The sequence below is a fragment of the Schistocerca serialis genome, chromosome 5 (assembly GCF_023864345.2).
Source record: "Schistocerca serialis cubense isolate TAMUIC-IGC-003099 chromosome 5, iqSchSeri2.2, whole genome shotgun sequence".
Taxonomy (NCBI): Eukaryota; Metazoa; Arthropoda; class Insecta; order Orthoptera; family Acrididae; genus Schistocerca; species Schistocerca serialis.
Genome location: NC_064642.1, coordinates 306805337 through 306818769, shown reverse-complemented (window position 1 = coordinate 306818769; position 13433 = coordinate 306805337). Strand labels below are relative to the sequence as shown.

Below are 13433 nucleotides of genomic sequence, written 5' to 3'. Positions count from 1 at the left end.
GGACAATGTAGGAGCCCGTGGACCACAAAACACTTGCCGCAATGTTCTGCGTTACCCTGTATAGCCTGCGCCGCAGTGTGTGCCTACACAAATCATGAATACCCCGCATCTGGATGGCCAGAGAGGAATCTCAAACCCACTTCTATCACATACTGTGTTAGCCGCTACGCTCGATGCAGTTGCGAAAGAGACCACGCACAGCATACTTGATGACGTGCTGTCGACTACATCCAGAGTGTACGCAATCTTCAGTAACAAACGCGAAACAAGAAGTCTGAAAGAATTCAATCTCCAGTCATACGACAGTGTTCCGGATGTAATGAAGAATGTCACACGAACATCTTTGGAGGAAAGACATTTACTTGGTTATCTGCTATGAGATAAGTTTAAAAAACCAAAATTATAGTCAAGTATCAAAATAATTTTATTGTCTCCATCACATATGACTCTGAAGAGGGCCGGGAACCAGGCAACAAAGACGGAAATATTGAACCTACCTATACAGTCTACTTTGACCAGCGACGTCATCCGAGTAACGGCAATAATTCACTCGACGGATTTCAGTAAGCGCAAAACACGCACCAGTATAAAAAATTTTAGTTATTCTCATAACATCACGTTCATTGGCTTCGACAACTCAACCAAGCCGTCACGTTTTAACCTGATTCAGAGGCGAAACCAGGTGTCGGTCACAAAGCAGTTCCACACAGATTAATACATTCTCGTTCCTCGCTAACGTTGTACTTTCATAACCAGTCGTTCTAGCCAACTACACATGTCGCTACGTGAGTGGTGAATTGGTTCTATTACTTCACATTCCTCCCGAAATATTACTGTTGTTTTCAAATATCTTTTAACTTTGTCGCCTATCTCTTGTCGCCCGTAACACTTGCGTATGGTATAGCTCCATCCTTCTTAGAGGGTCCCATTGAAAAACTAAACTATAGTAAAAGTAGACCTTTTTTCGTTGTACTTATGACTTCATCTCCTCCATGCTGCCCACATCCCACTCGCCGTCCTGCTCATCGCCGCAGATGACTACGTCACCATAACTGAGATTTCGTATTCACATTCGTTGGCTTCATCTAGTTCTCCGTCTACACGGCAGATCATAATTCAAAAGAAAACATTGTGCATTATAGACTGTGAAATTTTGCCGTTTATTTGGTATTGACCCTTTTCGGCTGTATAGTTATTAAGTAGAATACGGGATGTCACATCTGTTGCGGTATGTTGCATAGAGATAGTCGGTATACTGCTTAATAATGAATACACAGTCGAAATTGGCCAATAGCAACAAAACGGAAAAAAATCTACAGCCTACAACGGGGAATGTTTTCCTTTGAAAAATATGTCGGGGTGGCGTACCTGTGTAAAAACGAGATTAATAGATCAGAATGTCACCACAACCTACATTCCGCAAAAGTAATATACGAGCAAAATAAATGTTTCCAGTGTCGTCTTCGATCACTGTTTGCGCAAACATGACGTCACACACTACGACATAATTACCTCACAAATCAAAGGCAACATCGGGCATTGGTAGGTTCAACACACCCTCAGAGACCATGCCGCGTACAGATGCAAGTAGTAATTCTTCTCGCCTATCATCCGAGAGTGGTACAGGAAAAAAAGTGTCAAAGATCAGTGCGAATTGTGTCGTACTTATACGAATGTACATACTGTATGATGTTTCACGCTACAAGCTGAAAGATCAGCATTGTTTCGTAATATAACGTCATCTTGTGGTTGTTTTGAAATTCCTCCTCTTTATTGGAATTAAATCATACACATAGTAAGAATAATCTGGAAAATGAACACAGAAAGTTATCTGGGTATGAGAAGCTGTTAACCAAAATAAGGAGACGAATATTCTCACTTATTCTTTCCTAAGATTATACTGGTGTTCGTCCAGTATAACTGCGAAAGAATACAAAAGAATGTATGAGCGTTTTTATCATCCACATAAATACTTACGTTAAAATTAGATTTGCGAAGCAATTTGCTGCTTTACAAGCACTTGGCAAATGGCTAGTGCATAGAACACGCCACATGCTCTACTACTGATTAATTTGTGCTAAGAAATATTCCGAGTGTGTGTATCAGAAATATGTAATATTCGATTAACTGAAAATTCCTTAGCACAAGGGCAAAACAAGAAGAAAGGTTGAACGCTGCAAGGGGGCGCAGCAGTTGGAGCGGCTGGTGCGAGACGGGGGTAAGCCTGCCCAGGCACGCGCTGCCGCCGGGCCAGGACCGCAGAACGCGCGCTGCCTTAGTAGGGACCCGCGTCCAGACTGAAGCTCAGAAGAATGCTTGTCTGGACAATGGGAGATGTGACCCAGTGTTCCGCATTGTGCAGCGTGGCAACGCCGCGCCCCGGTTACCTTGGCTCCCCAGGTGACGTAACGATCGCCGCCTGGCCAGCAGCCAATGACGTCGCACGGCTTCCGCCGTTGCCGTGGCAACCAGGGAAGCTGCTCTGCCTGGCAGTCAAACGTGGGTGTCTGAGCTCCGTTCTGACAACCGCTTCCCGTGTTTCTTTCTCCATTGTCTCTCAGTGGGCGAGTTTTCATATTTTAATCAGTTTGTCTGGTGCCAGAACAAGTTCTCCGCGGAATACGGTTTTTCTCTGCACTCTAAAGTGAAGCTACGGTGGATGACACGTAACAGACCTCACGCTTTCAGCCTAGAAATTCGGCTTATTAAGACTCTCACTTTGCCTTTCGAGTAAGGTGATGCATATATTTTCAAAACCTAACTTTTGTTTCTGATGAAAGTCAAATAAAACACGATTTACGGAGAAACTGACGTGAGTTGCAAACACCAACAATGTGCTTATTAAACAGATACATTTTCGTGTAACAACGTACGACAGATGTTCAAAAATTATTGTCCCTTGCAGAGAGAAACCCATCTCCTTAACCTGAGTCACAAATATCACTCTACTCGAAGGTGGTGGGTTCGAATCATGTTAGTGTGATAAATTTTCGGAACCAGTATTTGAGGGAAACGTAGAGGAGTAATAATAGCACGAAGTTCCTGTTTACCTGACCTTGCTTCACTATCTTGGCTTAAGCTCTAAAACGTCGTAGTGTCTCATGAAGTGAGGCTAGTGTCATAGTTGATGCTGCTGGGTTTTTCGGACAGAGACATAACGCTTGGCGGTACTTTTCATACTCTTCGAGAGGAGTGGGTTACGTGCAGGTACTGGGTTTCTCTCCCTCCCTTCATTAAATCTCTACCTACACTAAGGCAGCTCTATACATAAACACTACTCAAAATCATCTACGCAATACAGAAACATTCTCACCACTGAGTGCCCTAAATTCATATGTGGCAACAAATACACATCTTAAACACCATCCAGGACAGCAATGAGGTGACCTTGAGCTGCCCCAACACTAATTTCGAAAGTATGGGACAGATTTTTATTTCCAGCTTAGGAAAGCTTCGGCTGTTGCAAATAACCTCTCATCTATAAGGGGCGTTCAAAAAGAAACGAGCCAGGAGAATAATTACAGAAATCAGTACCTGTATGTTAGAAAGACTAACCCTGGCCGTTGAGATAATTGTCCCACTGTGACACAAGGCAGTCAATGGCTGTCTCATAAAATTCCCAGCGCTGTGATGTTAACCAGTTTCGCACTTACAGCTGGACGTTGTTGTCAGAGGTGAATCGTTTGCCACTCACAGCCTTTGTAAGGGGATCAAAAATGGCATAATCACAGGGAGAGAGGTCCGGACTGTATGGAGGGTGGCCGACAATCTCCCATTTGAATTTCTGCAGATTGCCGCGACTGTGTTGGTCGCATGAGGCTTTGGCTGGCTCTGAGCACTATGCGACTTAACTTCTGAGGTCATCAGTCGCCTAGAACTTAGAACTAATTAAACCTAACTAACCTAAGGACATCACACACATCCATGCCCGAGGCAGGATTCGAACCTGCGACCGTAGCGGTCACGCGGTTCCAGACTGAAGCGCCTTTAACCGCACGGCCACACCGGCCGGCGCATGAGGCTTTGTATTGTCGTTGAGCAGAATGACCCCACAGGTCGTTTTGATTTGATCGCTCGGCGTAGGGTGGTCAAGGTTTGTGAGTAACGCTGGGCATTCACTGTGGTCAAGTGCTGCAGGAAGTGAATTAGAAAGGGGCTATCTTGGTCAAAGAAGAACGTCAGCATAACCTTTCCGATTCACCTCGGACGACGACATCCAGCTGACGTGCGGAACTGGTTAACATAGCACCTCCGGGAAATTTATGAGACAGTCCTTCACCGCCTTGTGTCCCAGTGAGACAAGTGTCTCAACAGCCAGGGTCAATACTTCTAACATACAGGTACTGGTTTCTGTAATTATGCCTCCGGTTCGTCACACTTTTTGAACGCCCCTTATATCATAAGCCCTTAACTGTTGCTATAGTTATGGGCTTGCGAAAATAAATTTCAGAATTAATGTTATTCAATAAAGACAACCCACATGGAATAAAGATTTTTCAGAAAAGAGAAAACTACAGCACCAGTTCTGTTGTGGTGTAACACTTGTGCAGTAATACATCACATTGGTTCAGTAAGAACTCCTTCTGTAACAATGTTCTCTTCTTTCTAACGAAACCAGTCCTAAATTATGGAAGCGTTACTGTGTAATACTGTTTAATTACAGAGTTTTCTTTTTCTATAAAACTGGGCAAATTATGTCGCGCTCCTAAAGCTATTACTGTTAATATCGTCAATAAAAATGGCGTCCTTGGGTTATTTCCAGCGTGCTGGACTATACAGCTCTGGCTCGAGCACTCTAGTCTGTTTCTGAACAAATGTTTACGTTTGTGTTACATAGCATACACTTTTCCACCTTTCAAGTCATCATTAAAATTGTCTCTATTGGGTCCAGAAATATACTCATTAAATTCTATAGTTACGCGCATTAACGTTTTGTTTTTCATATTCAGATGATACATATATAACGTTTGCCTCTGTTGCTCAATGCTATTGGAGAACCGATCCAAGTCTTTGCTCGGAGATTTTACTGCCACATCTGAAGTAAAAGAGAGTCTTACTTGATAAATAGGTATATAAATTATTTCTACAATTATACCAACATTGAATATTACACTACCCGGCCTAGTAGTTCATGATTAAACAACATCACAACACTACTAGTGCCTAAGTAAAAATAAAGGAGTTGTCAGAGTATTAAATATACTGATGACCGACCGTGTTTGTGTGTAAGCGCATTGATTACAGTAAAGTTGCAGAATAATAATAATTAATAATAATAGAGTAACAAAGGCAGTGTGTGCTGTGGACTGTTTCAGTAATGAATGACAAGAAAATGGGAAGGGGATCGGTGACGGAGTGATTCCTTTCTGTTGCACAAAAGTCATGTTCTAGCGATGGAACCGATAACTTAGACCGTTCCCGCAGGACTAGCGAGAAAATCACTAGATCAGTCCTCGAAATATAGTGCAGGGGTATGGAATCGTAAATCCTGCCGGACACCCGGAACAAACCTGACCAGGAAGTTCATCAGAACATTTGGAGAGCGGGAAAGCTAATTGATCTAAGATATAAATAGGAAAAATTAACGTTTTTTTGAAAAATTTCGTTTGATCTGGTTTTCTCAAACTTGTTGCTGTACCCAAACAAGTTTATCATTCCCAAAGGCTAACTAAAGAATAAATAAAGATTCTGTTTACGTTCTTACGTCATACAGGTTTTTCGCCTCTCCTAGATTAATTAGCCTTTCCACTTAACGTTTATTTTATGGACGGGTGTGGTCGCTGGTACTATACACTTCGCTCATTTTATTGCAGGTAATGGTGAAACATAAGGTATATGAGGCACGACGTGGTGACTACTGGAGAGATTGCAGGCGTGGGAACTCTTGAAGTAGACTCAGCGTGTCAGTCTCGCTACTAGCAGGGTAAAGGGTCACATTAAACCAAACCGAGCACAATCAGACAAATTATTTTTTTATTGCGAGACCTGCACTCACACATTCACTCATTTCTTACACACACACACACACACACACACACACACACACACACACAACCCAATAGCAACATACCTATGGGTCGAGTCATTTTTTGTGGCGGACAAAAATTTTTGAACAAGTCTAGCAGTGCGTTCTCGTGATGTACAATGCGCGGTCACGGATTTCATCCAGCCCCAGCATTTGTAGAATAGGGAGCCGGCGTTGAGCGGGCGCTAGCAGCTAAGCGGTGCGGCGCCTGGGAGGTGGAGGTGAATGGTGGAGAGCGGCTCAGCTGGCCGCAGCAGTGTGTGGCGTCTGGCTGTTGCAGGTGTGATCCTCTTCTCGAGCGCCGTCTACTTCGCAGAGGCCGGCTCGGAGCAGTCCTTCTTCAAGTCGATCCCGGACGCGTTCTGGTGGGCGGTAGTCACCATGACTACCGTGGGCTATGGTGATATGAGGTAACCCAGTTGCTCAGCCTTGCCTCCGTATCTTACAGGTGTGGTTCTCTTCTCGAGCGCCGTATACTTCGCCGAAGCCGGCTCGGAGAACTCGTTCTTCAAGTCGATACCGGACGCGTTCTGGTGGGCCGTTGTAACGATGACAACCGTTGGCTATGGTGACATGACGTATGATGTACTCAATTTCATTCACGATTTAGTTCATTATATACATTTTTACTTTTCCCTCCAAGTAGATTGCAATGCCAGATACTTTAATAATTAAAATACCCAGGTGTTTCAGATTAATTACTTTTAATTAAGACAGAGAGCAGAGTTAGTAGTGAGAGGACTAGAAACCACTGTGTTGCAAACGAAGAAAATTCTTTGTTGGCGCGTCGTGGACCGCGGACATTTGTGGGGAACCCGTGCTGGGTGGTAGGGCGCGCGCCCCTGGCAGACAGGCTACCCACCTTACGGACGCTTCTCGCGGCCAGCCTGCCCGCCAGGGGCACGCCGTCCGGGCGGTGCGTACGGCTGCTCGCTCTACGTTTCTGCTTCATGACTTGACTTGACGGTAAACTCCCTTGCCCCAGTTCCACATCTCTTCATCATCTCTTTAACTCTCTTCTATCTTCTGCCCTATTTATATTATTCATTGTCTATCTTTTCTCTATTATACGTGTTGAACCACAGCCCTATCTACACTATATATACATACTATATATATATATGTATACATATATCTTATTATCGATGTTTCTGATGTTGCGTGCGAACGTTGGCCCCTATTATCGTATTCGTGCTTGTAAATATTGGTTGATAGACGTCGATGTGGTTGATTCTTTATTAAATTTCATGCAAACCTAGCAACTGAAAATCAAACAAAGAATTTTCTAAGTGGAATGTCTTTATTAATATAAAAAGAAGAATATTCTCCGTATCATTTCTTTCCGCTGAGCGAAAACAAATGAGAGAGAGAATATTTCTTTTGGCAGATTTTTTTTCTTTTCTTTGCACTGTGTAGTGGTAATGCATGTGAGCACAAGTCTTTTTTTTTCTCAGCATACGAGCTCAAGTTTGCGCGTGCGGTTTTAGCTCTTGGCTTGAATGACTTACAGTTACGTTTAGTGTGTGTGCGTGTGTAATTCTGGCAGTGGTGTTGTATCTCATTCGTGTATGTTTGTGTACGCTGCATGTGCAGAGGGAGAAATCTGTTTCAATCGAGACATGAAACAAACCTCGCTATCACTGAATGCCGCTACCGCTGCCTCTGATGCTGTTGCTACCGTATTTTACGTCTCACTGGATGGAAACACCAAATACGCACTCCCATCCGTATATATAGCATGTGGCTGCAGTAGTAGACACTGGCACAGTACGTGCGTGTCCAGTTCCTCTGGTTTGCTGTGCATTACTTTGTTTTTCACTGCTGAGTTTTGTTGTTTTATTTCTCTTTTGGTATTTTCTTCTAAGTGTTGCTTTCGGTGTTGTGGACTCTTGGTGCGTGTGTTGTTGTGGCTTCTTTCTGCCCAGTTTTCGCCCTCTCCCGGCCTCTCTCTCGCCTTCTGCCCACGCCCCTCTCTTCTTCTCTCTTCTCTTCTCTTCTCTCTTCTCTTCTCTTCTCTCGCCTCCTCCCGACACGACCACAAGATCACGCTTGCCCAGACACGGACACCGGCCGACCGCGCACCCGCGCCCACGCTCACGACGCACCTCTTGCAGGCCCGTCGGCGTCTGGGGCAAGATCGTCGGCTCGTTGTGCGCCATCGCCGGCGTACTCACCATCGCCCTGCCCGTGCCCGTCATCGTCTCCAATTTCAACTATTTCTACCATCGCGAGACGGATCAGGAAGAGATGCAGTCGCAGAACTTCAACCACGTCACCAGTTGTCCTTACCTGCCCGGCACGTTGGGTGAGTTTCGCGCGCTGCTGCCACTAAACAAGCACATTACGCTACTGCGTTTGTATTACATTTGCTGCAAGTAATGTGAACCCTACATTGTTATGATGATTACCGTCTAGATCAGTGATCGTCAAGCTGCAGGCAGCATGTGGCCCAGATCAAGTAATTGTGCGGCTAGCGGTCTTCAGCCGCATTTTATAACAACATGCATCTAGCAACTGACAGCCGAATCGAAAAACATCAACTAACGTCGAGAGCTTCTTAAGAGTGTAGTTTTCCTGCTCTGAAACAAAGAAAAATACCTACAATGACAGTAATATTTTAAGATGTGCTTAAGTTTAATAGATTTTGGTGAATTCAGCCTTGAACTATGTAAGATTGAATGAATTTTATCCATAGTGGATGCTGTCGAACTCCGTGACTGTTCCTTTATGGGGTTGTAGAAAAATATCCGCTACCACTCACAGTAAAAGGCTGTTTATTCCTCACACGACCGGTTACGGGCTTGCGCACGTCTTCAGGTGTTTATACATTCATGTACATGTTTGTACTGTTGGAGATCAAAAAAATGAAACATAGTGTATTTCACGAGTGCACATCATAATAGTGTAATATGGAGCTATACTTGGTAAAACTGAAATATGGACGTGAAAATGACCATAAGTGTGTAACTAAGTGGCAAAACTATCACCACAGCATAACTGTAATAATGGTGCTTCATCTTTTTTGATCTCCAACAGTACAAATATGTATATGAAGGTATAAACACCTGAAGATGGGCGCAAGCCCGAAACCGGTCGTGTGACGAATAAACAACCTTTTATTGTGACTGGTAGTGGATAATTTTCTACAACCCTATGTAAGATGGGCCGCTTATCTCAGGGACAGAGGGGTAAGTAGTGCGGCCACTGCGGGGTTAGACGATGTGAGAGGGGAATGTTTTATTGTCAGTCTTACAGTACCGATAACTCATGGGCATGCGTCCCTCATACTGGTCAGCTGTTATGGTACAAATTTTGACACGCAGCTAATGCGGATTCTGGAACACGCATTTTAGAAATGGTCGTCTTCAAATGCGGAACATATTTGCAGCAGGGAATGTAAAATTAAGTTAAGGCTGTTTTAGTATAACTCAATCGGAGAAGAAAAGTAACATTAAAAACATTTAGTAAACATTTGTGATCATGTCTCATATTTTACAGTGTATTTAAACAGAAGTACATAATCAATTAATCATGCGCTCACGCAGACAACACGGCAACTCATTGTCATATCATATCTTTGAGGTCGCTGAGGGTGGCAGCAATCTGAAACACAGAACAGTCGACACAAAGTTTTCAGAAAGGTGCTGACTTTTAACGAGCAGTCCGTGGGAAGCGACAACCAAATTATCACGCCCTTAGTACAGCTAGTCCATTGAGGGCTCATATCATAGTAGTATGTTACCAATTAGCAATAAGATCGGTACATATGCTGCCCGGGGTGCCACCCCTCAATGTCAGTATTCGCTCTTGAGCTAAAAAGTTTGACGACCACTGGTCTAGGTATAGCACCTGCAGCGGTAACCCGAGGTTATGGAGTATAATCTTGATCATTTTGTGCTCCACAGCTGAATAATTTAATGTTGACAAAAATCACAACGGCCCTACTTCAGGTACGTTCTAAATAAACATCTTCAGGTCACCAAAAGTTCACCAGCAATCTCTGTAGCTAATTTTCACGAAGTGACAGAAATATGCCGGTGTCATGACTCACAGTCGCCACACTAAACGTAAAAGGCATATTCTGGAACACGACTCGCACACTTATAACACTTCACAGACCCTCTGTCACACGCACAGCCATCAGTACACCCATGGAACATAACAACTTGCTGAGCTATACTTAAATGTTACGGCAAGGCCACTCAGTGTGACTCCATGACACTTCCTTGGATCCTAGCCTCTCTTTAGGTACGGAACAAACCTATAATCTAATGAATACATACAAGGGGACTTCAAAACGTAAGCTACATATTATTATGCAGGGCAGGTAACTACTATTGAATGTTGCACCACACTTTAAAGCGACACAGATACGTTACACTATTTTTCAACATGTTCACAGAATCCCTGAAGACAATTGCCGGAACGTTCTATCAGTCGTTCAATATCTCGGTTACAGAAATTCGCTCTTTGGTCACCGAGCCATTCGAGAGCAGCTGCGTGAACGTCCTCATCGATGGAATAATGTTTTTCCCCCTAGACATTGTTTCAGCTTGCCGAAGAGATGTAAATCTCATAATGCAAAACTTGTATTTCTCTGTGAGCATCACCCACATCTGTTCGGCCTTAGTCAAATTGTTGACTTCATTTCAGTACGGGGCTGGACGAAGCGTTGCATTTGGTCTGCAAACTGCCAATATTCCACTGTACATTTGTGCGCAATTTAGACGTGTTGCCCAGAAGAATCGTACTGTCCGGCGCACTTCAACTTTCGAGTCTATTTCCAGTTGCCATTTCAGTCGCACACTGTGATGCACATGTTATCCGTACCGCAGCATAACCGTGTCTATCGGAGACTCGAAACATATATTCCCTTGTGAAAGTGGGGCACTCTTGCTGCGCAATGATTTAGCACGGGACGAGATGACTGTTTTCTGACATGTTTTTTGAAGTGCCTACGTTTTATGCAACACACCAAAACAAATGCTTTCGATAAACTGTAATAAAACAGATCAAACAATGATAGTTCTTATTCAATTTGCAGAGGACACTATACGCAGAAACTGCACAACAACTTCCCCATAACAAAAAGTAACCACGCCCACACAAAGATATTTCATGAAAATTGTTACAATTAGAATTTAAATGACCTACAGCATTAGGAACAGAAAGTGGACTAAAATGAGCTTATCTAGCACTTTATTCTGTGATTTCCTTCAGCATTAAATTATGTCCCAAGTACTTACGGCTGCAGTGTGAGACGGCAAAAGGGGATAAAACGAAGGACTGGTACTTGCAGATACAATGCAAATAGTTAACTCAGATGTACAGTTTCAGTCCGATCATCTCTGTAAACATTCAGTAGTGAGCCAGTGGGTGTGTTGGACCTTCCATCGAGCTACAGACCCCCTTGAAGATGTCCCCCGCAGACGAGGACGAAACGTTGGGAATTGACACAGAATTCATCAACCGACCAAGGCATAACAGCCCGGATAATTATAATGGACATCTGTAAATATTGTAATCATACACAGCACAACATTAGCATTATGGATAAATGACAAATACATCAAAATACAATGACGCAATATTCTTCATCCAAGATCTGTAGCTAAATGCTCTCAGGTAGAGCCAGTACAGAAACGAAGAGTTTTATTTCCTAAATTTTACTTCTGGATAAGACAGCTAAAGCTTCACGTTGGTTTCACCTAAATAGAAAGATGATTTCAGATGCAGAGCATTTTCTCCAGTGCGATCATCCTAAGCTCAGTTTAAAAATTGGCTGGACTCGTAAGTCTGAATAATTTCAGTATTTTGCCATTCTTTTCAGAAATTCAGATAATGAAACAATGATTCTGACAGGATCACAATACATGAAGGCGAATTCCACATAAAAGTAACTGAATAAATTGCTTAAGTAGGAACGGAACATTCGGTTGTAAAATTTAAACAATATATTTAGGGAGAAGATCACTAGGTCTGCATCACTATAACGATTTAAATGCACTGATAACCCAATGCATTACAAGCAACTTTTAATATCGTGTTAGTCCACCTTTGAAACGCAATCCAGCAGTGACTCTGCGTGGCAAGGATTCGGCAAGTCCTTGGTAGGTTTGCGGAGGTATGTGGCGTCAGATGTCTCGGCACAGTTCCCGCTATTGACATAAATTTCACACCGGCGGTTTTGCGGGCACATAGTTCATAGTTCTATCAGGTTCAGATCAGGGGTATTTGATGCCCAAGGCATCAAGTTCATCGTTTTGATTCACTTGCGACTGCAGACGATTCTGACCCTATGAAACAGACAGTTATCCTGCTTTCGGAGAAGAAATCGAGCTTGAAGTGATGCAGGAATAATGTTCACTCCGTTTACAGCTTCCATTGTGCCTTACATTATTAGCCCAGGTCACATCGATATCCGGCAGAACGTGCTCCACAGCATAATGCTGTACCTATCGGCCTGCAACGATGCGCTGTGCATGTTTCGAGTAGCCGTTCTTTTGCATAGCAGCTTTTTTGGGACACAGCCATCGACCTGGTGAAAGAGGTTATTCATCCGACCACGTGACACGTTTACTTTGATTTACGGTCCACTCTCGATGATCTCGTGTCTAGCGAAACTGATAATGTCGTTGGATGAATACAGGAACATAATGTCGTTGGATGAATACTGGCCGTAATAACGGCCTTGATACGCCTGGGCATTGAGTCAAACAGAGCTTGGATGGCGTGTACAGGTACAGCTGCCCATGCAGCTTCAACACGATACCACAGTTCATCAAGAGTAGTGACTGGCCTATTCTGACGAGCCAGTTGCTCGGCCACCATCGACCAAACGTTTTAAACTGGTGAGAGATCTGGAGAATGTGCTGGCCAGGGCAAACGTCGAACATTTTTTGTATCCAGAAAGGCCCGTACAGGACCTGCAACATGCAGTCGTGCATTACCCGGCTGAAATGTAGGGGCCGGCCGAAGTGGCCGTGCGGTTAAAGGCGCTGCAGTCTGGAACCGCAAGACCGCTACGGTCGCAGGTTCGAATCCTGCCTCGGGCATGGATGTGTGTGATGTCCTTAGGTTAGTTAGGTTTAATTAGTTCTAAGTTCTAGGGGACTGATGACCACAGCAGTTGAGTCCCATAGTGCTCAGAGCCATTTGAACCATTTGAAATGTAGGGTTTCGTAGGGCTCGAATGATGGGTAGAGCCACGGGTTGTAACACATCTGAAATGTAACGTTCACTGTTCAAAGTGCCGTCAATGCGAACAAGAGGTGACCGAGACGTGTAACCAATGGCACCCCATACCATCACGCCGGGTGATACGCCAGTATAGCGATGACGAACACACGCTACCAATGTGCGTTCACCGCGATGTCGCCAAACACGGTTGCGACCATCTTGATGCTGT

The 13433-nt window shown here is 43.9% G+C and overlaps 1 protein-coding gene across 1 annotated transcript in view; it reads left to right on the top strand.

Annotated features, from left to right (window-relative positions):
* Positions 1–13433, top strand: part of LOC126481917 (potassium voltage-gated channel protein Shaker) — a 1005443-nt gene that overhangs the window by 732609 nt on the left and 259401 nt on the right. Inside the window, exons 8-9 of the mRNA XM_050105876.1 lie at positions 6306–6435; positions 8140–8330. Of these exons, the coding sequence (XP_049961833.1) occupies positions 6306–6435; positions 8140–8330 (321 nt within the window). The remainder of the gene's footprint in view (positions 1–6305; positions 6436–8139; positions 8331–13433) is intronic.